At 43.8% G+C, this 27,255-nt stretch overlaps 1 protein-coding gene across 1 annotated transcript; it reads left to right on the plus strand.

Moving 5' to 3' along the window:
- Positions 1 to 1,692: 1,692 nt before the first annotated feature.
- On the plus strand, positions 1,693 to 25,661 carry maml1 (mastermind-like transcriptional coactivator 1). The gene is given in 7 exon segments (XM_044206029.1): positions 1,693 to 1,802; positions 2,590 to 3,119; positions 14,430 to 15,803; positions 20,579 to 20,827; positions 22,013 to 22,142; positions 24,200 to 24,742; positions 24,745 to 25,661. Coding segments are annotated over 6 exon segments (3,147 nt in total). The 5' UTR covers positions 1,693 to 1,802; positions 2,590 to 2,771; the 3' UTR covers positions 25,248 to 25,661.
- The last annotated feature ends 1,594 nt before the right edge of the window (positions 25,662 to 27,255 follow it).

Genomic DNA, 27,255 nt, shown 5'->3' on the forward strand with positions numbered 1-27,255 from the left:
AGATTAAACTGCATCCAGACTACTTTTATACTGATTTAAGGTTTGTTAGTGCAGACATTCAGACTGTTTAAATAAACAATGTTTTAAAATCATGGAGTTAAAAGATAACTTTTACAGTAGCTATAGGAACAGGCAGGTGGAAGAAGTACTCGCATTTTACTTCGCAATACCTGTACCTCTGTAAAAAATACTGTTACAAGTTAAAGTAAAAGTACTTGTTGGGCAGAAAGGTTCCTCTCTGAGTTATATTATTATATTTATTATATTACTGATGCGTTAAAACATAAGCAGCGTCTTAATGTTACAGCTGCTTTAACTTTATATGCTGTTGGATAGTTAATAAATAGATTGATGGCGTGTTTTGTTTGCAAAATGTTAATCTGTAAAGTGACTAAAGCTGTCCGATTTTAAATGTAGTGGAGTAAAAAAGTACAGTATTTCCCTCTGAGATGTGGCGGAGTCGAAGTAGCATTAAATTTAAATACTCAAAGTACCTCAAAACTGTACTAAAGTACAGTTTGTGAGTAAACTTAGTTACTTTCCACCGCTGGGAACAGAAGCTTTAAAGCAGTTGTACTCAATTCACCCCGATTGATCCATCAATTTCCCATGAGGCTTTGATTAGCTAAGGCTCATGGGAGATGTAGTCTACTTGATAAATGCTAATACAATTATCAATGTCTCGTCATGGTTGAAGTGAGTTTTTTAGTGTCCACAGTACAGCAGCAGATAGACGTGGAAGATCATATCTGCCAGGAAAAAAACTAAAGTTATCGTGGCAAGTTTGACTTAATCAAAATTATGATGCTGCCCACAGTTTTTTAAATTTTTAAAATTTTTTTTTTTTTATGTTTTTTTTTCTCTGGTGTGATAAGTGAAGCTTAATCTCCACAGGCAGTTGTTCAAATCACATTTGCAAGGTCAAAATCATGTAGTACTAAGTCAAAATTACAACTTTTTAAGTAAATCTTGAGTTAGCTGACAACACTTTGACTTATTAAAAGTTTTAATTTTGACGGATCGTGTTCAAACTTTTCAAAAAAGAGCAAATCAAAGAAACAATTAAATGTAAAATACACACAGAAATACTGGAACTGAAGCCAACCCGGAAGTGGGCGAAACTTTTTTTTTTTTTTTTTTTACTGATTCTGCGAATTCTTGCTGTCAATCATCCTCCTCAATGATTGACAGCGGGAATTTGAAATTTGATCACCAACGATGAAAAATTATCAGCTTTTTGTTGCTTACGTTTGTTGTCAGTTAATCATTTCTTCCGACTGATTTTTCATGATTCCCAACCGTTGAATCACCAAGCCCCCTCCTCCAAATACTCGCTCCTTATTGGCTGTCTGTGCTGTCAGTTATCGGTGAGGCGGGAGCAGGGACATTCCTCCTGTCGCTGATGGAAAAAAAAGAGAAAGTTTCCAAGATGGCGGCGTAGACCTGCCTGTCCGCTGGAAAACAATAGAAACAGCACAGAGGAATAGAGTTAGCCCGTTCTCACTGACGAATCCGTTCTCCGCTGTAAAACCTGACATATCCCGACTCGGGCTCGGCCAGGGGGAGGATTATCCGCGCCGGCAGCTCGGGAGAAATACATTTAAAGTATGATGCTTTATTTATATGTTTCAGGCTAGCGACCTAGCTAGCTAGCTAGCCAGCCAGCTAAGCCCGAGCTAATCCAAAACATAGTATCCAAAAGCATAGTGTTAGCAGCTAGCGGCTAACGGCTACAAGGAGGCGGAGGATCAGCTGTTTGCTAGACAGATGCTGTAGGAAGAGCGGACAGCAACGCTTTCACAGTAAGTGAATTTAAACCTAACTAAGCTTCATTTCTCTGTGAAGTCTTGTCGTTTGTTTTCTAGTTTATGAAACTGTAGTGTTTTGATTTAAAAAAAAAAATGTGTTCATTAACTGAGTAATTGCTGCCAAGTTTGTGAGGGCAAGTTGTTAGCCAGCGCTAGCCAGCTTAGCTCTTACCCCCTGCTAACCAAGCTAACTACTTAAATACTTGAGCAAAATAAAGTTTCAGACGAGTTGGAGACCCGTTACGATGCTGCCACGGAAGGTAACATTAACGTTAACAGATAAATGGCAGTGAAGTCGGAGGCTAACGCGAGCTAGCTCCAACCCAGCGTGTTTTTAATGGCAGCTCAGATAGTTTTTTTTAAGGAGTTTTCGACGCTTCAACTTTGATTTTTGAGTGGAGGAATGTGCTAACTTAACTTAGCTCAACGGGAGTCGGTTTGATAGCGAGACAGCACATCGGTTCATTGATTTTTGAAATTGGAAATGTAGTGTAAACTATTTTGAAGGGTTTGTACAAAACAGTAGTTTGCTTTCATATATCACGGGGGTAAACCGGGGGTTTGTGTTTTTGATTAAAACTCAGGCGGTGTGTGGCTCTAGCAAGACTCCAGTGTTTCTGTCTTACACAGCAAGTTAAATGAGCTGTTGTGTGTGTGTGTGTATATATATATATATATATATATATATATAATGCGGTTCATAGTACACGCTTGGGTTGTGAGTAAAATCAGGAGGCTGAGTGGTATTACACCCAAAAACCTTAATTTTCCTCTTCGGCAGTGAGTGCCGCTGTGACTGAAGGCCATTAGCAAGACAAAGGTCGCCTCCATGGAGCCAGCACAGGAGTCTTTGTAGAGGGCGAGGGGGGGGTGTATAGACGCCCAGAGTGAAAAAAAAAAGAGCCAAATTCAGCATTTTATGGACGAAACCTGAGCCGGGAGTTTACTACAAGTCTTTTATTGATGATGGCGGATTTTGTTACACCGCGACACAGCGCGGTGATGGAGAGGCTCCGCCGGAGGATCGAGCTCTTCCGGCAGCATCACAACAGCTGCGAGAGCCGCTACGAGAACGCGACGCTGGAGCGACTGGAGCTGGAGAGGCAGCAGACCTTCGCCCTACACCAGCGTTGTCTGCAGGCCAAAGCCAAGCGGTCCAACAAGCACCGGCAGCCCCAGCCCAGCGGCGACCAGGCCGGCCAGAGAGCGCCGGGTGGCGGAGGCGGCGGCGGCGGCGGCGGCGGCAGCGCGGAGCTCGGGGAGAGCGGAGGGACGGCGGCGGAGCAGAGCCGGAACAGCACCTTGATAGCGGTGAGTGAGCACTGGACACAGACTGGATGTTGCAGCATGAATAAACCACCAGGAGAGACAGCTGTAGCTGCTTTTTTTAGGCAGCGTTCAGAGTGGCAGTCTGTTTCTGCTCTGTGGCATTTACAGATTGGATTCAGATTGCTCTAATCAGTGTTGCACTAGTGGTGGGAATCAGTGTAACTCACAGTGCCATCACAAAGTGTTTCTTACGATAATGATGGTGCAAGATGATTGTGTGTGGCAAGACATCAGTGGGTGGTAATGTGGCCCAAACCACCCCGGGGCGATTTAGAGAGAAACTGGTTTACACTCATTGTTGAAAGTAGTCTCCTTTTGCTGTATGTTTTATTAGTTTACAATGCAGAAAAGCAACACTTTAGGCTAATATACATGGCTAAATATTAAAAAACTCCTCTGTACAACACAACAGCAGCACAAACTACGTCCTCCAAATGTTGAATCAACACCTCAAACAAAAAACTAAACATTATAACCTTCACGGCTGTGGGATTTAATGCAGGGCTGTTGTATTAGTTGCAGTTAGATTTACCTAATAATAATAATAATAATAAACTGACGACTGAGTGTCAATGTAGTTAAATACACAGAAAATGAGAAGATTACTTTTAATTTTGAATGCAAATCCGTTAACTTCTAGGTGGGCGTTATGTGATTTTCTTCATCCCGTTTAGCCACGTATTGTTTCAGTGTTTTTACTGGAGACGTCTTTTCGAGTGTGTACAGTATTTATGATTATTTAACTTTGCATTTAAAGTGGTACAAAGTATACGCTACTCAAAAAGCAATAGAAAAAGATCAGGTGTTAGCTTAAATAAGCATTGACTAGCACGCTAATGTAAGACATGAGAAGTGTGAACCACAGTTTTGTCACTGCACTTTTTTTATATATATATATATATATATATATATATATATATATATATATATATATATATATATATATATATATATATATACACAGAGAAGACTATCAATAACCCAAGAACATTTCTGGCTGGATCAATAAGACAAATAACATGAAGATAAAACACTTCTGAATATTTGTCTAACGGCATGTGAAGGAGTCTTGTTCTGTCAGTTTGCGGTGTGACTGGCAGTTAGTTAGTTTACGAACCATTTCCACTGTGAACGTCAGACACGCTCGCTGAGGTCAGACAGCTGATCACACTGATTGATCGCTGCCTCTGTGCTGAAGCTGCTGATCACTCAGTTGAAACCACTGGTGGGTGTGTGTGTGTGTGTGTGTGTGTGTGTGTGTACAGCTTCAGTGATTGACAGAGGAAGTGTCTTGCGGCTGTCTGGTCACATGACGTCTGTGTTTCCTTTCAGTCTCGCTGTGGTTGCTTTGACAGACACAAGCTGGTGACGTTCATCGCCTTCACGACTGCTTAAGTGTTTTTCAGCGAGACACCAAATCCTGACCTGCTCTGGACCCCGGCCTCCCTTTTTGTTTTGGTATTTATTGCGGTATTGGTGCTGAAACAATAACTAAATTAACCAGTTAGCTGATTTACAGAAAATAAGTAGTTAGTTGGTCATTGAACTAATTTGTTATATGCAGGTTTCAGACTCTACAGTGTTGTGATTCGTGGCTTTCCTCTATCGCATCATTTAAACGGACTCACTTTGGGTTTTGAAACGGTTGTTCAGACAGTTGAAATGGGCTCTGAGAACTTGCAGTGGCCGTTTTATTCTTGTTCTCGGGCGTTTTTATTTTGGTTTGTAGCCCTACACGTGTGCTTGTGAGCCGAAGCTAAACCAAACAGTAGCCCAGCCCACCAACGAACTTCACACCACAGTATTAAAAGCTGCTGTCGCTCCCAAATTCATTGACGGGTCTTAATGCAGGTACTCGCAGTAGCCAACAACTCAGTCTTACGTTATTAATATTTCCTCATGCTGTTTCGTGTTTGTTTACGTCAGTGCAACATGTTCGCTTTACTGACACGCAACTCTTTATTTTTAAAGTCAAACTCCAAAACTTTACTAAAGCATCATATGTAAAGAGCTCATCTCATGTCTCCGATAGAAAATCTTAACGTGCAAAGATAAATGTGTCTAAGTCTCGCACGAAAACGACTCAAGTGCCAGTATTTTCAGTCATTTCTTGGTTAAATGTAAATGACGTCTGCTTGTTTCTGCCCTGTTTTAAAGTACGAAAGGGTTTCTCCGTTTGGTATTTAGGTTTACTCCTCCGCTGTTTTACGGACTATTAAAGCCTTCACAGCTTCTGTATGTATCCTGAGAACAGTGTGTGTGTGTGTGTGTGTGTCACCAGACACCCAGCTGTTATAAAGGAGTGGACTGTAGAAGAGTCCAAAGTCCATCTGATAGCGGAGACTCGCAGCAGGTGAGACTGCCGGTGGGATTTAGCAGGTTTTAAACTGAAGCTCAAGACCCCAAACAGGCTGCAGGTCTACATCAGGACCACACCTACCTGTTGTAAAACTACACCTCTGATTTTCTACATCAAACTGTGTTCAGACCATTTGTCAAACCGACCTACAGAGAGAAACGTTAGGGCGTTCAGACGGCCACCGAGACTACGTCTACGTTTTAAAATGCCGTGCTCATGTTTTTTGTAGAAACCCGAGTCCGCCGTGAAACACCCCAACAACATAAAAACGGCTAAATCTCTTTTTTTTTCTTCGGCCGCTTTTCAGTTAACAAACGACAAAACTGCGTCGCAGCCGACGTCCGGTGAGGAGCGGGACGGACAGCAGGACGACCAAATCATTATTTCACGGCCGCAGAAATATATACTATTCACAATATAGTTTGCATTTTTCTCTTTCGGTTGTCAGACAACTTAACGAGGATGAAATAGTGGAAAAAGAGAAGGTGCGTTTACTGATTCAACCGGTTCGACGTGGACGCTCTCTGAACGGATGTTTGGTGGTAATTAAGGAGGTGCTGGGGGTCCTTTTTTTAAAAAAAAAAGTGTTTATTGTAGTGATGTTACGCTCACAATGGATCCGATTCTTTTCTTTGGTACGAAGGAAACCGGGTCTTACTTGGTGGGGGACACCATAATACTGCTCTGTCCTGCACCTATGCACATATTTTATATCCTGCACTTCTGGTTCGACCTAAACTGCATTTCGTTGCCGCGTACTTTGTACACGTGTAGTGTACAAAGGTTTTCTAATAAGTGCTGCATGGATTGCATTCAAGGCAAGGCAACTCTTATTTACAGAACACATTTCATACAAAGGGTAAATTCAGTGACGGAGCAGAGGGACACGGCGCTTCCTTGTGTAATGTTTACGCTGCAGATCATTGACGTGAGGCTAAAGCTAGTCCACACATGCAAAATGAAATTATAGGCCTATTGGTGTGATGTCTAATCTGATCCAAATCTTACCCTATCAAGTATACTAGAGGTTATTGCACAGATAAAGCTAGTAACCCCCGCCCCCTAAAACAACAAAAAGGCCTCTCCTGGTCACTGAGAAGGTTGCAGGGGTCCCGTGTCGGTCGAAGAGTTTCTAGGGCTTCTTGAGGCCGTTCAACACAACAACAAAATGAGCGACTATACTGAAGGGATGAACGCCGCTCTTCCAAAACAGAGTTCAGAGTTTTTATGAGTCTGTGGTGGCCGGTGCTGTCCTGTATGCTGTTGCATGCTGGGGCAGCAGGCTGAGGGTAGCGGACGCTAACAGGCTCAACAAACTGATCCGTAAGGCCGGTGACATTGTGGGGGTGGAGCTGGACTCTCTGGCGGTGGTGTCAGAGAGGAGGATGCTGGCCAAACTACACGCCATCTTGGACAGCGTCTCCCTCCCACCCGCTCCATGACGTGCTGGTCAAACAAAGGAGCACCTTCAGCGGAAGACTCATCCCCCCACAATGCACCACAGAGCGCCACAGGAAGTCATTCCTGCCTGTGGCCATCAGACTCTTTAACTCCTCCCTCTAAGTGTCAGTCTGTATGACCCGAAGTCACTAAACTGGACATTGATCATTAACATCTCTGCAATACTTGAATAATTGTGCAATATTCTGTGTTAATACTCCCGTGCAATATTTAGTTTTCCTATTTATTGATATTGATATTATATACCTCCATTACTGCTGTGTAATATCTTAATAATCTCAATAAGCTACACTTAACTCGACAGTACATGCACCACTGCTTATTACTTATATTATTATACTGTATTATCATCATCAACCGGTAAACCCACTTGGTACTTCACACTTATTTTATCTTATACTTATACCCACCTGGTACTTCATTTATTTTCTGACCTGTTTTATAGTGTATTATATTGTTTGCTAGTACTTTCTCCTGTGTGCACTGACGTAAAGGCGAGCTGCTGTAACAAAGAGTTTCCCTTCGGGGATCAATAAAGGATTTCTGATTTCTGAGAAGGCTTGGAGGATCCATGAGAAGGAGCACTGAAGCGGTTGTGGAGGCTCACACCTCCACAGTGTGTAGCTGATATCAGCAGTCCTCCCGGACAGGAGCGCTCCACCCTCTGTAACTGGTTTAGAGTCAGTGTGTTTCTCGGTGTGAATCCGCTGTCGGCGGGGACAAACACTGACTGGAGTCCTGAGAGGTGACTCAGAATGAGCAGAAACCCCCCACCGCCCCCTCACAGCTGACTCATCACTGTGCGTGTTGGTCCTGAATACTCACATTGTCAGGAAACGCCTCGCTCACACTCTGCTCCGTGTCGACAACAGGCTCTGTGTCGCTGCTGGGGCTAAACCGCCTCTGCACAGCTGCGATTGGCCTCTCTCTGTAGTGATGTCACGCTAACCGGAGGTCAAAAGGCTACGCTGCCGCTGCTGAAACCAATACTGAATGTTTTCACAACCAGAGCTCAGCTAATGTGAGAGTTTAGAGGCCGATACTGATGCCGATATATATTATATGTTGGGAAATGAGAGCCATAGCGTTAAAAGGTGGTATTTATCCCCCATTTGTAGGCAATATTACAAATAAGTGAGCAGACTCCTTAATGGCAGTATTAGTAGCTGATTTATAAGGTATTAAATTAGCTGGATCAGCTAAAACTAGACATTCCTGTCTGGTTATTTTGTCCATTATCGATTTTCTTAATTGCTTTTACGGAAGATTCATTACATCGTGACATATTTCGACATCATGACGTAAAGTTGCATATATATATATATATATATATATATATATATATATCGTGGTAGAGGATTTTATCCACCAGTATATTGGAGCACATTGCCTTTTTTACATATATACAAACATACATTTTTGGTGATGAGCCCTCAAATTTGGTCTTTTTAAAGAGTTGTGACAAAGATAAGAACCGAGCCAAGATATTTTACTGAGCAGTAAGCTGAAAGTATTTTAAAGTTGCATTAAAAATACAGCTCACATATAGACAAAAAAGGAACTTGATGTCCTGCAGTTTGTTTGCATACCTGCCAACATATTTACACTGATTTTAATCTGTAATATCAGCCTGCTGACACGTCGGTCTGGTGTTACTGAGTGTTTAGAAGAATAGACAACAAAAAAACACAGTAAAAGTCAAATAATACCAATCACCGTACTGTAAAACGAGGATTTCAGTGCATGAAACTAAACATTCGTCCTGAAAACGTGTACTCGGAATACGATAAGCCGACGTAAACACACGAGATGTTTCGAATTTTTGTGGCACGGCGAGAGCCAGCCAACCCGGGATGGGTCATTCCTGAAGACACTCAGAAGTCTTTTATTTGTTCGACTGTGATGTTAAATATGCAGACTTGCTTGTTTTAGCCATAACAAAGGCGTTCAGTATCTTCCGAACGGACTCACCTTGGCTTTATTCATCATTCTGCAAAAATAAAAATAAAAAGCCTTCTCATTTTTTCGATTAATGCCTATTTTTAACGCTCTCAAAGACAAAGCAGCGTTTATCTGCTGTTACTGTGTACGCTGTAACGTTAGAGGACAGTCAGATCCAGGACCAGGACCGCCTGGGACTGCTGAGGTCAGAGGTCAAGTTGTCATTTTTTTTAACTTCCAACTCTCTGAATCAGCCATTTTAATTCATTTCCAAAGACACCCTGAGCGTTTTCACTGCGAATCCCACAAATCCACTGCTGGACGTTAGTAACTCTGTCGACTGAAAAGGTAAAAGGCCGTAACGTTAAATACTAAGTTAGAAACTAACGGCCGACGGCCACAAACGCAAGAGCCAACCTGACGCTTGACAAAGAGTCCAGCTCGCCTTTTGAAAAGACGTAATGTGTGTCTGTTGGTTCGGTCGATCGGAGCTGAAAAATGCTGCTAAATCGTTAACACACATATAAGAATAATTTATAATTCAGTTACTTTGCAGCTTATTAAAGACTAGTTATTGTAATTACAGCACAGTTTGAATCACAGTAAGAATTACTTCAGTTAACTCATTTTTTAAGCGCTTTGCAGTAGTTTCATTAGAGTGAATACTCTAAACGGGTCCGGAGTCTTAGATTAAGGTATTAGATTAAGTCTCAGGCCTAAAACGTCGGCTCGGTTGCTTTCAGAAGTGATTCTTGTTTGTTGAACCTCGCCGAAACGTCTGTGATGTAGTGAACCTGCCTCCACTCTGACCTTTGACCTCTGACCTGTAAACTCCCTGTGGACAGAGACAGTTGTTTCACTGAAGGGGGCGCTGTTGTTAGTCGCGTTACTTGCAATAATGACAGTAGTAGTCTCAGTTTATTAGTTAGAGTAGTACTAGTAACAGTGGTATCACTAGTTAAAGCAGTGCCAGTAGTAGTATTAGTTGTAGTAGTACGAGTAACAGTGGTATCACTAGTTAAAGCAGTGCCAGTAGTAGTATTAGTTGTAGTAGTACGAGTAACAGTGGTATCACTAGTTAAAGCAGTAGTAGTAGTAGTTATAGTAGTAGTATTAGTTGTAGTACTAGTAACAGTGGTATCACTAGTTAAAGCAGTGTCAGTATAGTAGTATTAGTTATAGTAGTATTAGTTGTTGTAGTAGTACGAGTAACAGTGGTATCGGTAGTTAAAGCAGTGCCAGTAGTAGTAGTAGTACTAGTAACAGTGATATCAGTAGTTAAAGCAGTGTCGATAGTAGTAGTACTAGTAACAGTGGTATCAGTAGTTAAAGCAGTGTCAGTAGTAGTAGTAGTACTAGTAACAGTGGTATCAGTAGTTAAAGCAGTGTCAGTAGTAGTAGTACTAGTAACAGTGGTATCAGTAGTTAAAGCAGTGCCAGTAGTAGTAGTAGTAGTAGTAGTACTAGTAACAGTGATATCAGTAGTTAAAGCAGTGTCAGTAGTAGTAGTACTAGTAACAGTGGTATCACAAGTTAAAGCAGTAGTAGTTATAGTAGTATTAGATGTAGTAGTAGTAGTAGTATTAGTTATAGTAGTACTAGTAACAGTGGTATCACTAGTTAAAGCAGTAGTAGTAGTAGTTATAGTAGTAGTATTAGTTGTAGTACTAGTAACAGTGGTATCAGTAGTTAAAGCAGTGTCAGTAGTAGTATTAGATGTAGTAGTAGTATTAGTTATAGTAGTACTAGTAACAGTGGTATCACTAGTTAAAGCAGTGTCAGTAGTAGTATTAGTTGTAGTAGTTTCAGTACCAGCTCTAGTATCAGTATCAGCTGAATGACTACAGTCCAGTGTTACCTGACAGGTGCAGCTGTCTGTAAATACCCAGAATGCCACTGGTGTGCTCAGTGCAGTGGCTTTGTGGCTTTGCCCCCCACAAACCAAACCAGTACTGTAGCCTAAGCTCGCTGAGTCACTAGAGTTTCCTTTTCCTCGGGGCAGACACGCTCGTTCGCTATCTGTCCATCAGTGACTCTTTACCCTGTCTCCCCCCACCCCCGGCCTTTTTTATCGTTTCCAGTCATCTTTATTTGCATGACGGTTTCTTCGGCGTACTTATTTTTTCGGTTAGTTAATTAAACGTTCGGTCTCGTGGCAGCTGTAGATGCAGGGACGCACCGGAGTCGGCCAAAATCAGCCCCCTGACTGTTACTACGAACACAACATTAATTCAAACTCTTGTTCGGGGAGAAATTATAATCATAATCGTTACGTCAGCAAAAAAGAGCTGAGTCATCACTTTGTTTCTGCAGCTGTTGCCCTCGGGGGGGGGGAAACTCACCTGGCTCACCTTAATCCGAAAGCAGCAAGTATCAGTATCACTGCCAGGCTGTGAACGTCGCTACCGACTCTCGGCTCAGAATCACGGCGGTAATAAAAGTATGTAGTGTGCCCCCCCTCGAAATGAAGTATACTCCAATTTGATTTAAGTCCAGCGGCGACTTCCTGTTGGTATGAGATGGTAAAGTATGTAGATGTTTTGTACACTAACTAACTGCAAAAAAAACCCAAAACAGTATAATGTAAAGATTGTATAAAGTATACTGTATAGTAGTCTGTTTGTATTGTGGAACTGGGACACAAACGAGGGTTTTCTCCGAGTCCATGTGAGTCCACAGCGGTACCGAAGTCAAACAGCTGATCCCAGCAACACCCACAACAGGAAAACGCATCACAAGATGCTGGAGTGTTTTTTGTAGGATCACGTGCTTATTCACAAATCATCTATGTTTTGATTGAAACTACAGATGGAAATTATTATTTTTTTTAAAAACGAGTGTGCTCGAGAGAGAGAGACAGCAGGCAAGTGAGAAACCAAACCAACTGAAACTCGCTAATTTGAATGAGTGACTGTTTTGCCTCTGATTTGGGTTTTTCCTCTCACTTTGAGAATACGAGGTGGATCCGTCAGCTTAATAAAGTATTTCTGATTCTCATTGAAAGTCATGACATCGACCCATTCCTCTTTTTAAAGTCTTCTACCCACACAGGTGTTTTTATCTGTGATATGAGGTGGAAATATGTGAAAGAATGATTAAAATATATATATATATCTGTCACACAAAAGTAGGTTTTGTGTTATGTTTTTTCCTATTTTTTGACTTTTTAATCAGTTCCCCAGAGCAAGGCGCCAGTGCTGCCGGGGTTGGGGGTCCAGTCCTCTTCTTCCCCTTTCGGGCCTGATCAGGACCGGGTCTGTCTGCATACAGTTCAAGTTCTATGCAGTTTGTAATCCAAACCATTTTTGCTGGTTTCAGAAGCTACTGGCCAGAATTCAGAAGCTACTGGCCAGCTAGTCTGTCCGAGTGTTTTGTTGTGCCGTTTTGGCACCAGTCAGGCTAATCAGGAAATTCTCAGCATATTTTTGGGGAAGACGTCACCTTTCTCCACACTGTGACGCCGCTCCGCTCGCAAGGCTGAAACTCTGACCAACTTTTTTTTTAAATATTCTTCTGTCTGTCTTTGTCTTTCTTCACCTCTGATGCCGTTTAGGCCAGATACTGATAACAGTTCAGCGTTTGTTCATTTAACTTTTAATAAACACGTTGGTTATCTGAGGACACGTTCTCTGTTACACAGGCAGGAGGTTAGTTACTGTTTTATTCCATCGTGTATATTTATTTGAATTACTTAAATCACATTTAATAACTTTAGAATCAGCGTTTTCAGCTACTAGCAGCTTCTAGGATGGAAATGTCTTTCTGCCACTTGAAGCATCAGCAGCTGCTGGACTGTGATGAGACGTGCTTCATCGTTCATGCTCCCCTCAGGATGAACTGTAATAACTCTGCTGATCCTCTGACTTTCCATCTAGCGCCACCATCAGGTCGACACGTTAACGTGTCCGACACTTTGGTTTCTGACCGAACACCTGCAGAGCTGCTGACGCTCCCATCAGCCTCAGCTGCGCTCTGTGTTCACTGCTAATCAGCTAATGTTAGCATGCTAACTAAGATGGTGAACATGGTGAACATTATTATTATTATTGTTGTTGTTGTAATTATGAGCATGTTAGCATGATGATGTTAGCACTTAGCACTGCTGTGCCTATGTACACCCTCACAGAGCCACTAGCATGGCTGCAGACTCTTTGTCTGGTTACATTAAACGTCCACAGATTAGAGACTTTAAAAGCTTTGCAAACCTTTTTATATATTTGGATATATAAAAAGCTTTGCAAACCTTTTTTATATATCCAAATATAACACTCTGAACACCTGCTGTCATTTGAAAATAACAGGCACCCAATGATCTATAGACAGCACCAGCCCAGACGTGCTATCTGCTAATAGTTGCTGTGTTGTGTACTAGAGGAAGCCACATAAAACTGAGACAATATAATCGGGGGCTTCTGAGGTCAGAGAGCTTCACCTGTTGAGTCTTCTCCGTGGAGACTGCAGGTGTTGGGAACATTTGATAACCGCACGGTGAAAGCGTGTGAGGATCAGCTGATGTGGAGGAAGTTGTGAATGTTCCCCTCAGATCCGGTGGGTCGTGCTGCCTGCAGAGCGGACAGATGTGATCAGCTGACTGCTCTGAGGAAGCTCTTTGTTATCTGCATTATGTAAGCCCGCCTGCAGCCGATTCTATTAAGGGCAGCAGCTTTTTTACCCCAACGCCTGCTGGCTTCAACCCTCACGGCTCTGTCCTTTCAGCTGCAGCGCCCCCTGCAGACGGAAAACCGCCCCTGCAGATACCGAAATAGAAAATTCTGTCATAATTCAACAGCTGCCTTTTGTTTCTCAGCACAAATAACCTCATTTCATGATGCAGATATCTATATTAAGACATTGTGAACTTCAACTGGAATTGTAGCTTGAAAAAGTTTCCTAAAATGATCAGATTAATCAAACTATTTTTGAAAATTGAGCAAAAAGGCCAAACGAGCTTCTCAAATGTGAGGATTTGCTGTTTTTTCTGTTTTATTTAATGGTAAACTGAACGTCTTTTGGGTTTTGGACCGTTGGTCGGACAAAACAAGACATCTGAAGGCGACACCTTGGGTTCTGAGAAATCGTTACGGTCATTAGGCTAAACGAAGAAAATAAGCAGCCGACTAATTGATAATGACAATAATTGTTAGTTGCAGCCCTTAAAATAGTTAAAGGAATTAATCGGGGTCACACAACAACTACAATAATAAAGACAGATTCAAACTAGGAAGATTCAGTTAAATAAAAAATAACATTTGACAAAGAAAGTTTTAATTTAACGGAGTAAAGTTTTGACAGTGTCTTCTAATAATCTGTTTAAGTATCCAAGTCCAGTGCTTAGATATGTCTGTACAGCAAGTTTAAATCACATTTCCTTGTTAACGTGGTTTAATATATATTATGTTTTTGAAGCTGTAAGGGATTTAGTTTGTTGCTCAAAGACACTTCAGCACTGTTGGGGTTTGAACCCTCGTTATGACGCGGTGTTGGTGGCATGGTGATTTACTAAATCTCGACGGTTCTGTTTGTTCCTCCAGCTGCAGGAGACGGTGAAGAGGAAGTTGGAGAGCGCTGGTTCTCCGCTGAGCAGAGATCAGGTCAACGGCTTCAGCGACAGCTTCCCCCCCAACAAGAAGGCCTGTCTGGACAACGGCACCGCCAACGGCTCCCCGCTGGACTCCAAGCTGGGCATCAGCGACTCGCTGAACTCTAACGGGACCCACGGGCCGGCGGGGGAGTCGACGGACGGCGGCAGGGAGCCGGGTTCAGACTTCCACCTGAAGGAGATGAAGCAGGAGCCCGATGACATCCTGCCCATCATGCCGCCGTCAGGAGGAGGCAACAACAGCCTGTTCCCCGACCTCAACCTGAACGAGCAGGAGTGGACGGAGCTGATGGAGGAGCTGAACTGTTCTGTGGCTTACGAGGACATCCAGGACATTCTCAACGACGGCTTCGAGGACCGCAAAGACCCTCTGGAGCTGGCACCGACTCCAGGCGGTGCTGGGGCGGTGGGAGGAGGAGGAGCAGCAGGCGGTGGGGGGGGCCAGTCGTCCCAGGGTCTGCTTCCTCCAGATCTGGTCAGCGTTAAGACAGAGTTCTCCCCGGCCTCAGTGGCCTTCGAACAGGACTCTCGCACCGGCTCCCCTCATGTTAGGTCCACCTCCTCCGGGCCGCCTCCTCACCCCACCAGCTCCCCTGTCGCCTCCTCCTCCGCGTCTTCCCCGGCTCTGGCCCCATCCCAGCCGGGTCCTCCCCCCAGGCAGCTTCAGCCTCCCCCCAACCACCTTCTCCCTCCGGGACCACCGGTGCCCAAAGACCTGTCCCCCGCCCAGCAGCTCCAGCAGCTGGCCGCCCAGCAGCAGAGAGCCCAGCACCTCCACGGCCAGCTGCAGCACAAACAGCCGCAGCCGGGGGCCAAGTTCCACAGCCAGGGGCCCCATGCCCACCCCCCACCTTGGCCCCAGATGGCCAACACCGCTCAGAGCCCACTAGGGGGCGCGTTTGGTATGGACAAGCCCACAAGCCCCTCCCTGTACCCACAGGACTTCAACCCCAATGCCCAGAAGCAGCTGCTGATGCCCAGTCAGCCCAACAAAGGCTCTCCCAAGGCGGTGGCCAGCAGCTACATGCCAGGGCCCACCGGACACCCCAACATGCTGGGTCACCCGACTCCAGGGCCGCCTCTCAGCCACCCGCCGGCGCCTGGGGCTCAGGCCTCAGCCGCCATGCTGAACTACAACAACACCAAACCTCTGTCGCACTTTGAGGCGGGGCCCGGACCCGGGCCGCCACGGCCCCCCAACACCCAGAGCCAGAACAAGGCGGCCCTGCTGACGCTGCTCAGACAGCAGCAACAGATCAAACAGAAGAACAGCATGAACTTCCGCCAGCACATACCACACACGCAGGTAAGGAGCACGCTCACTGCAGCGCCGCACATACGCCACTGCCTCAGGGTTAGCTCTCTAACCGCACGCCGTCAGCTCACGTCTACCTTACTTGCTTCTAATTTCAGTGACATTTATCCAGAGAAACATCACTGAAATCAGTTAATTTTAGTTTCTAAAATATCACCGAACAAACACGAAGGCCGTCACGGGGGACACCGCGGCGTCGTCCCGTTGGCACATTAACAAAACTTTAAATGTCAAAAATCTACAAGCCACATGACAATTTCTTACCAGCTGAAATTATGAAGAGAACAAGACAGAATTGTGTAAATTTACAATAAAATTTATATTTAAGCACGGAGGTTCATTCTTGACCTCTTTGAGGAAATATTATGAAGTTTCGCTTGACTTTATTTTATATTAGGGCTCCACAATTGTATAATAATCGCATTTATGGTTTTGGAAATTGACATTTTTGCATCTGCAGAGTGCATTTGCAATGTCATCGTTAATGTTAATGATGTGCACATTTGAAATGTGTTTTAATTTGTTCTGTAGTTTTATTGTACAGTGTGCGAGAGAAGGCAGTTCTCTGTAAATTTAAAGTGTTCGAGTGCAGGGAAAATATGCTGCTGTTGTTAAATAATCATGATAAATGATTACCTTAATTCACGAGGGTAATCCACTCTGTATCAGCGCTGTTTATTATTACCGTGTAAGTCATAACATCAAACAGCCTTGTTATGAAGAATAGTTCATGACATTTCAAACATTTCTCACATTTTTTAATTACGCAGTGCAGTTGATCCTACTTTTAACAATCTGTGGATGAGAGTAAGAATTTGACTAAAGGCTTTTTCTTGTTGGGAGGTTTGACTTTCTCTGTGTCAACTTTAGCAGATGCTAACTGTAGCATCGCAGCGCTACAACAACAACAACTGTACAAACTGATCAGTGTTCGTGCTCTGCTTTCATAACCAGGCCGGCAGCACATTCCTGCGCCGCACGCACAAACGCACGCACAACGGCCTTCGTACCGCTTCATTCCCCACATCTGACTAAAGGAGAGCAGGTCTGCAGCTTGTTTCTCCAAAGTCTTTAAAACTGTTTTATACCGAATTCTTACTTACATAGAACAGACTTCCTGGCTTATTTTTTGGGGGGGTTATCATTAATATTAAATTACATATATATGAAGAGCTGGAGAAGGCAACAGTGGTACCCGTGGTCACCGGAGCACTCGGGGCAGTGACCCCCAAACTGGAGGAGTGGCTACAGCAGATCCCACCAGACATCTCGGTCCAGAAGAGTGCAGTACTGGGAACAGCAAAGCTCCCAGGCCTCTGGTAGACGACCCGAGCTCGAAGGACGAGACCACCTGCGAAGGGTGAAGGACCAAGTTTTTATATATATATAATTTAATATTATTGATTATATATATATATATATATATATATATATATATATATATATATATATATATATATATAGTGGGCTTGAGAAGCTGTCTAATAAATAAACCCAGTTCCACAGTCCCACACAGCTGTGGTGGACTGATGTATGACGGAGCCTGAACAATGGGGGTCTGTTGCAGCAGCAGAGTCTCCTGCTGGCTGATTCAGTCTGGACACAGCGACTACTTTAGAGACATTTAGCTTTCTTTCACTGTTACGCTCTAGATTCTGCGTAGGCAGACGGGACATATGGGGTGGGGGTGGGGACGTGACTTGGCCGACTCCGGTCCGCTGTCTCGCTGTCGTTGAGCGTGAGCCCTGCTGGTCCGAGCAGGCGAGAACTTTTTTCATAGCGTTTAACTTTGCCTCCTGCAAAAACCTGGCTGCACCAAGAGAGGTAACTTTTAAGATTTGCTATAGAACAAAACCAATACCCGGCTAACTGTGTAAAGTCCTGCCAGCGCCCCCTATAGGCTAGCCTGGCACCAGACGACTATCCCCCCCCACACACACACACACACACACTTGGAAAAACAACCGAGCCAATCACAGCTTTGTAGGCTGGATTAATAATGATGTCGTCGTCTTGTGCCGGAGCCTGAAGAATAGCAACAGAAAAGTGGCAATAAATGTGGGATGCAGGTTGTTTTTTACGTTGACTTAAAGAAACTAGAAAAGGATAAACATGCTGTTTCGCATTTTAAACATTTTAAATAGTTAAAATAATAAAAGAGAAGCTGAAGTGGCAGTCTAAACGCAATCAGTGAAACAAGCCGAAATGACATGCAGGAAGAGGTTTCAGTTGAACTGTGATTAATCGAGCTGGAAGTGTCGCAGTGTAAGCAGATCAACTCTCGCTTAAAGAGCAAGATGAAAGTAGTGGAACCGTCAGCTTTAACTGTATTTTAGATATAAAGACCTGGATGTCACAGAATTTCTTACAGCTCAACCGGGATAAAGCAGAAGAGCCGATTGTCGGTTCAAAGGCTCAGAGGGAGAAACTCCGAACTAAACACGCCGGGACTCGACCCAAGACGAGAAGCTGGAAACCTACGAGTGGGTTTTGACTCGGATTGCGGTTTCAAAGCTCACGTGCGGGGCGTCGCAAAAGCAACGTGAGGCCGTTTCTCTCTCTGAGCGACACAATACAAGAAATGCTGACTCGCACATTGCACCTGTTTAAAAGTCTTTACACTGGTTACCTGTTAGTTCTTTTATTAGTTTATAAGGCACTACGTGGCCTTGCACCAGACTGCCTCTCGGAGATGCTTTCAGTTTATGAACCAGGACAGTTACACTTTTAAACGTAAACTAAAAACCCATCTGTACGGACTTTTACATAGTATTTTTTATAATTTTATTATTTATACGTATTTTATCATTATCTATTTATTTTATTGTTTATTTGTTTTACTATCTTAACTATACATCTTTTATTTTTGTTTTTTAGTTTTTGATTGTTTTAGCCTCTAAATCCATTTTTTATATCCTAAATTTTGATCTGGCCTTGTAAAGCACTTTGAGTTGCATTTGATTTGTCTGAAAGATGCTATATAAATAAAGTGTGATTGATTGATTTGAAAAGTTAAGAGGTGAAAGCAGTTAAAATGTCAGTTGGTATATAAACACTACACAGCCGTTAAAAGTCAGTTAAAGTGCAAGAGGTGAAAGCAGTTGAACTGTCTGTTGAAGAATAAAAATTAGTTCAGGAGACGCTTGATATAGTAGATGAAAGCAGTTGAAGTGAGAGCTATGAAAGCACTTAAAACGCCCGTTAAAGTGGAAGTTAATGATACAGACTCCTGTTGCGTTTAAAGGCAAAAAATTCAAACAACATACTGATGATCGATCGTAAGGTTTGTCCTGAGGGTGGCGCTGTAGGAAAGGTCGTGGCGTCATTAACATCTAAAGGATTCGGCGTTTTACATTTTGTATATTTCTCCGTGTGCGTGTACACATGGCGTCCTGATGGTGGCGCTAGCGTGATTTTTAAAACCCGTTAAGAATCGGTGTCTGTGTGGCACGGACGTCCACGCTAAGTGTCGCGTCAAACCGGCCCGCGGCTAGCTGCACTGGTTTTAGCCCGACAGGTGCGGGCGGAGACCAGTACAGAGCCGTTTGAGTGTCTGTGGTGTTGCGTGGAGGTGAAGTCGGGCTGCAGCGGGAGGCCCCAGCCTGGGCCCCACGCTTTAACCTCCTCTGACTGTGTGTTGGTGAAGCAGCTGGTTGCTAAGGCTCACGGGGAGGGGGTGAAGGGAGGCAATGACAAAGCAGCCTTTCATATTCTCTCTATCTGTATTTAAATATAGCTGCTCCTGCCTGTGTTCTTCCTCTGGGCAGACGGGACGCTCTGTTCCTGCTGCACTTTATCATCAATGAGCACTGAAACTTCAACAAACTTTTTGTTTTTGTCCCGTTAGGCCTCCATACAGCACCGCCAGCAGTGGTGGAAAGTTACTAAGTACATTTACTCAAGTACGGTACTTGTATATTGGATATTTGGATATTTATATATTTCCATTTTATGCTACTTTATACATTTATTAGACAACTTTAGTTACCCAGCCAGCAGTACATAAAGTAGCTGAAATGAGCTCCAGCTGCAACATTAAAGTGATGACCACATTAATGGATCAATAATTATGATCCTATAATATATATTATTCTGACATTCTGCATAATGAGTACTTTAACTTTTGGTAAGTAAGATTTTAAATGCAGGACTTTTCATTTCATCAAGACTTTTGTCAATTGTAATGGGAATTTTTCTTTTATTTTTGACAATTTGTGTAGATTAAATTATTTATAATATGAATAAATGTTATTTATGAAACACCTTCGGGGCTTGACAGTAACTGACTTTGACTTTTAGATTCCGAGCTTCGAAATCAAAGCGGGGTCGGCGGTTCTCCCGGTATTTCCTCCAGCAGGATTAATGGTTAATGTCCGGCACTAAAAGCGCCGACGGCGTAGGTTAATGGTTAATGTCCGGCGCCAGCCTGCCGCCGCTTGGCAGCGCATTAAAAAAAGTCTGCTGTTCGTTAGGCCGCCTTCTCTTCACCCACCACGCCATTTACCCACTAACCATCCGTTCATCGACCGGGCCGTTCGGCCTTTTTTAGAAATACGGAAAGTATCATTTCCAATTATTTACATACGGTTGACTTTCAAAGACTTAAAAGAGTAACGAGGAACAGATTCAGGTCCTGGTTTTGGAAAGTCATGGAGTTGTTTGTGTCCTGGTGTGAACCCTGGATTAATACGTCTGGTCCGGGTTCTGCTGCCCCCCCCCCTCGCTGGTGGAAACATTCACGACTTCTCGATTTGCTTTTCTCTCAGGACCAGAACACCTACCCCGCTCCTCCGCACGGCCCGGGCCCCGCCAACGCCATGGCGCCCGCGCCCGGAAACAACGCCATGGCGGCCCAGCCGGGGGCGAACGCCATGGCAGGTAACCACGGCAACGCAGCTTACCTGAGCCAGGCGGCTGTGGCGGCGGCGCTGAAACAACAGCAGCAGCAGCAGCAGCATCAGCAGCAGATCCTGGAGCAGCAGTACCTGCAGAGACAGCAGCTCATGGCCGAACAGGTACCGGTAACACGTTACTTTACGTTATGCATATAAATTTAAAATGTTTTCTCTGTAAAATAGCGAATCGGTATCCGAATCTTGATGGTAACAGATGATCAGGGCTCATTACGGGCATCTGTGCGGGAAGCTCCCGGTGGCGAGACCCGTTCCTGAGGGTAACGCGTAATATATCCAAATATGCTTTGTCATCTTCTTCTGCAGAGTTTGTTTCTTTAGCCAAACAACAAACAGGAAAGACGTTCCTGTCGCTTAATTTCTCTTTATTAGACAAACAGATAATAAATTAGTCAGTGATGCAGTTCGGTGGATGTGAAGCTTTAAGAAAAACATTGTGCCAACCTGTAAACACCAGAGGGAGCTGTTTGTTTATGGACGTCATGTCACAGCTGATGCAACTGAAGCCACAGTGTTCGCCCGCTGAGCGTCCGACATGTTTTCCCACCTGAGCCGCGTGTTCTCCCTCATGTCGCGCCTGATAATGGCGGCACTGCACTGGTGACAACTCACAGCATCACCGCTAAAAAGGTTCCTGAGGAAAACACTGTAATGTCCAGCTGCTAAATATCTAACTTTAAACGAACCTCGACTAGAAGCTCATTATTATTATCACGCTTTAAACAGCGTTTGGCCGAGTCAGTCACCTTTTTGATCGGTTTCGTTACCAGGAGGGACGCACCGATTGTGAAATTCTGGTACCGATGTTGTTTTTTTTGTTGTTGCTTATTCCCCCTTTTTGTGCCAGGGAAGCAAAGAGATCATTTATTTAAAAAAATAACTGAACAGTTTTTAAAGTCATTCAGCTTTTTGAATGAGAATAAATTCAGTCATACAGATTTGTTAAACAGCCTTTTTTAATATAACCTATAAAAGATTCTTTGTTTGAAAAAATAAAAGCCTTTTCAGCTGCTTATACAACACAAAATTTAGCCAGCGCAAATTGGTGCGACACGACAGATGAACATCGGCCGCTGCCAGTCAACAAGGCTATGGGCCGATATATCGGTGCATCCCTAGTTATCAGCCAATTTAACAGCCTTGTGTCTCATTTGATATTTTGTTTTTGATTTTGCACCTCTGCCCATTTGCCCTGAATGCTGATTTCATATAATTTAAAGTGTAGTAATTTCTTCTGACGGCAGTTGTGTTGAACTATTAGTTTTACGCTGTCCTGCGTCTGTGCAGGAGAAGCAGCGGCAGCAGGACCAGCAGCTGCAGCGGCACCTGACCCGGCCTCCCCCACAGTACCAGGACCAGCCGGGACAACCGGCCAATCAGAACCCTTTCCCACAGCAGCCAGTCAACCAGTTTACAGGTATGAAGGACTTCAGGGGTCAGAGGTCAAATGATACAGACTCTGGTGTGCTAATATGAACAAAACTATCCATCACTGTCTACGCGGTTTCATTTTATACGTTGTACGTGTCGATAAAGTAAATCTTCTGGACTTTAATTTGAGAAACAGTTTACACATCAAATGGCCTGACAGAAGGATTTATAGTATTTTTAATCCATCATGAAATCAGTTCTGCTCATTGATCAGCTGCATTGCCTCCAAAGGGCCAACACATTAAAGGACAAATACCTCAGTGCAGACAGTATAGAAATATCTGATGGATAACAAATCAATATCATGAAACGAACACCTCATGGTTTATCGTCATGTCACCCAACTTACCTGTGAAATCTCAGATCTTTGACCTCCTTTGCAATATTCTGATTGGTTTGCGGGTCTCGGAAGTTTTATTTCCTACGTTCGGTTGTTTAATTTAGCGTTTATAACTGCCGAACTTTAACGTTTCAGAGTCTCGTTCAGTCCTTCGGCTTCGCGATCAAACCTGTACTGTTTTTAAGCAGCGCTCAGTCAGGATGACAGTGTGGACGTCAGCAGGTTACAGTGCCGGCACGGTTATATTTCAGCCAGCTGAAGGGTTCACGTTCAGTTCGGGGAAAAAGTCTCAGGAGGAATTTATTCTGCAGACCTTCACTGATATAAATCATGATATTTCAGACAAACCTTGATATATATATATATTTTTTTTGCATAATTCGTTGTGCTACAGAATAATGCAAAAGCTATTTGCTGAGATATGTACTGGTGTAATTAGAAACATTTGATTTAAAATCTCCTGTTTCCTGCTGCTCACATCACACTCAGGTTGTTGCTGCGAGTTTGATTATTAATTACCTTTCAAAATAACGGTCATCCTGCCTCTACTGAGTTCAGCTGTTAAGATTCAGAAAAATTGATTGGTTGATCCATTGATTTAATGTAAATTTAATGTTATTGTGTCTTTTAAATTATGTGCTCTGAAATCACTAAAAAAAAAAAAAAAAAAATGACACCTGAAATGACACTAAAAGCAAGGAAAACTGTTAAAAATAAATCAAAACATAACTGTAATAAAATCAACAAATTCATTTCTCCTTGGAAATTGAGGTTTTAAACATTCAGGTTTTTATTTATTTGTGTTCAACTTGAAATGAAGAATATCTTCTCTGCTTTAGTGCAACAGAAAACATAGTATAGATCTCAGAAAACACTTTTTTCTAGCACGAAAAACATCTGTTGAACTATAATCAGTGTGCAGTTTCAGGTTTGCCCTGTACCTGCGTGATCTCGTTTTAAAATAATGATGAGCGACGGTCGGTCGACACGAGAGCTGCTGGTTTATGAGATCTGTCTCATTAGCATACTGGTGGACCAGCTTGTTGTTGTTGTGACGTTCGGGACAGTCAGTCTGTCGGTGAATGTGTAAATGACGCTCGCCGCTGATTTGAATGGTAAATAACTGTTCAGTCCGTTTGTCCCGACAGCTGCTCAAACTCCTGCTGCTCTAATGTTCAGCTCAACAGCTGCCACATTAAACATCCTCCGCGCTTAATGACGACGGATCGGTGAAATAATCGTTAAACAGCTTCCGGTACTGCTGGATCAATAACTTGTTTTACAAAACGCTTCACAGGAAGACGTAAAAAAAAAACAGCACCAACGTTTCCTGTTGGGAGTTAATCCATCACTTCCTCAGTAAGGAAGCAGGAGCTGATTGCTCATGTTTCTCATTAGAGCTGATTAATTGATTAGTTGATTGGCAGAAAATTAATCAGCAACTGTTTTGATGACTGGTTATTCAGTGTCTCGTTGCAGCTTCTCTGTGAGGGTTTTCTGCTCTCTGTTTTGTTATAAATGTTATAAACTGTTATAAACTTCACCCACAGGATTTAGGGAAACTTTTTAAAATTATTTTGTAGATAAAACGGTTTAATTGAGAAATTAATTCGCAGGTTTATCGCTAATGAAAACAATCGTTAGCTGCAGCTTTACTTCACTGAAATAAATGATTTTGTTATTTATTTATTTTTCCTTCGCAGCTTCTTCTCAGCCAATGGGCAGCGTCGGCTCCATGGGAGGCCCCGCCCCTGGACCCCAGCGTATGTTCCCTCAGAACCAAGGTATGATGGGTATGAACATGGGTCAGGGCGGTGGCCCGGCAGGTGGCGTAGCTCCGCCCACGGCGACGAGTCAGGCGGACATCAGTCTGTCGTCCTGCGGGGGCGGAGGGGGCGGGGCCGGCGTGGACGTCCAGCAGGTGCTCTACAACAACATGAACCTTCACCCCAATCACCCGCCCCACCCGCCCCAGCAGGCCGGCCTGCAGCGCCAGTCTCTGGGACCCATGAGCGCCTCCTACAGGCAGAACCTTCTGGCTCAGCAGCAGCACCTGAAGGCGCAGCCCAACGCCGCCATGTTAAAGCAGCAACAGCAGCTGGCCGCCGCCGCCCGCATGCCGGGCGCCATGCAGAACAATATGGGGGCCAACCTGCCCGGCTCCATGCCCGGCAGCATGCAGGGCGCCCAGAGCGCCGCCTGGCAGCAACAGCTGGCCAGCCAGCCGCCTTCCAGTAACAGCGGCCTGCCCCCAACGCCTTCAGCAACCCCCCCAACGCCTTCCACATGCAGCAGCAGCCTCGCATTCCCAAGATGCAGCCTGGCGCTGCACCCTTTGGTGCAAACCCTGGCGGGCGTCCCATGGGAGGTCTGAACCCCGGGCAGCAGATGATGCAGACAAACATGGCAGCCGCCCAGCAGAGGGCGCCGCCCAACCCTCAAAGCCTCGGCCAGCCGATGGCCAATCAGCAGCAAACTCAACAACAACAGGCCAATCAGAACCAGGCTGTCCTCCCCGACCTGGCGGCGTTCGGACAGCCGCAGGGCAACAGCCGCCAGGGACTGCAGTGTAACCAAGGATACCAGGTGAGCAGGACTGCCAATCAGCAGCAGCAGCAGGTGTCGTTTGGATACAACGTGGCGTCGGGGAGCTTCGCCGGGGAGAGCGAGCTGGTGGACTCCCTGCTGAAGGGTCAGAGCACCCAGGAGTGGATGGCCGACCTGGACGAACTGCTCGCCAGCCACCACTAGTTAGATACACCTGTCTGCACCTGGAGCACCTGAACCCTGCTGAGCTGCACTGCTGTACCTGCCAGAAGAGTCGCTGATGACTTTCTGCAGCAGACACGTTAAAGAAAGATTTCTTTTGTCAGACCAACACTGTTCTGATCTGTAGAAAAAGATCCCGACAGGAGGTCGGCGAGTTAGCGTTAGCCGCCCAGCCAGCGAAGAGAAACGACCACCAGCCAGCGCTCCTCCCGCTGTCTTCGAGCTCTGCTCGAAACATCTCGCTGGCTGGTGAAGTCGTGAAGGTTGTTGATAAATGTTGTTTCTTCAGACACCGATCGCTCTGTGATCTGTCGACGAGCTGTTTCCTGCCCTGATGGTATCACGTTCTCGTTTTATCAGGGTAGAAAATATCCCTCCCACAGAGATATATATATATATATATATATATATATATATATATATATATATATATATATATATATATATATATATATATATATATAGCTGCCAAATCCATTGCAGTGCAATGAAGAAAACATGGGGAAGTTTGGTATTTCTGCTGGATAAAGAGACATAAGAGAGAAGTTTTGTTCCCACAGCAGTCCGTGTCAAAGATCGGTCGGTTCGCTGACAGCAGATCTCGCTCAGAGACACTTCGGTCAGCTGGAGGTTTAAAATAGATAAAAACCCGACAACTGACTCGCTGGTAAGAAAACAAAACCAGTTCAGTCGCAGATGAGCCGAGACCTGATGCGTTTCATGCCCGTTTGAGGAGAATGGACACCAAGCTTCATTCAAAAATCGAGCAATTTAACGATGAGACGCTCATTGCAAAATTACACACGTGGTAGAACAGTAGTTTCAGCCTTTTGTAATTGTCCAGGGACCAGTTATCCAAGTTATACCTCACATACTAATATTGATATTATAATGTTAATATTGTGCGTTTTCACAGTATAAAAGAAATCATTTGGAGAAATGATGGTGATTGGAAAATACCATTTTTTGGTATCGTCGTATTTGGAATTTTAAATCGTGATATTGAAATCTATCATGATGAAGATTACACGTTTATTTGAATATTCATTAAATAAACTCCTTTTTTATAGATAAAAACACGTTTTATGTAACAACTCCATAAAACAGCCTCATTGATTTGAAAACAACAAAGATATATTATAAATATAGCTACCTCGGTATAGAAACGTTGATGGTTGAGCAGTTTCTGTCGTCTCATGGTCTAAATTGTCGTATCATCAGATGTCAATCAAATCGCAGTCGCCAGCGAAAGGTTTAATTACTTTATTTTTAATTTTCTAAACCGAACTGAGCCTTGTTTTTTAAAAATCTGTCGTGTCTGCAGCATCAACGCTTTAAAACATCCAGTTATTTTAGTTTTAATGTGTTTCATTTAATTCTTTTTTCCCCCCAAACGTGTTTTTCGTTTGGTGTCTTCACATGATGTCAGCGTGTGTTTTTATTTCTCGCCAACGCTCAAATATAACGTTTCAGTTCTGTTCTACCACGAGTGTAAATTTGTGCACGAGCGACACGTCTGATGTTGCGTCTGTATGCAGGTGATTGGTGTGTGTGTGTGTGTGTATCCTGTTACACACTGCAGTGTTTATCGATGACTGGAGACTGAACGGACGAGTCGTATTAAGACTACTACTGAACCTACGGCTCAGTGCTAAACCACTGTACCTGCCCCACAGCGCCACCTAGAGTCCGCCAGCATCGCTCCGTCGCAGTTTCAAAAACAAATTTGGTTCATTTATCTTTTCTAATTTCTTCAGCAGAAATGAAGTAAAATCGCTGAAAGAAGCCGCTGAACGTTAAAAAAATGAATACGCATTAGCATTATGTGATGAAGTCACTATTAAAGGGCCATACCGATGTTTTGTTTTTTTTTTGCATATTTTACCCAGTTTACTACAAATCACAAATACTTTTAATTACTGTGTCCATTTTCCCCAAGCATCCCGGTCATGTTTTTAATATTTCTATCCTCGTTTGAGTTCACTTCAGT

The sequence above is a fragment of the Siniperca chuatsi genome, linkage group LG8, assembly GCF_020085105.1.
Source record: "Siniperca chuatsi isolate FFG_IHB_CAS linkage group LG8, ASM2008510v1, whole genome shotgun sequence".
Taxonomy (NCBI): Eukaryota; Metazoa; Chordata; class Actinopteri; order Centrarchiformes; family Sinipercidae; genus Siniperca; species Siniperca chuatsi.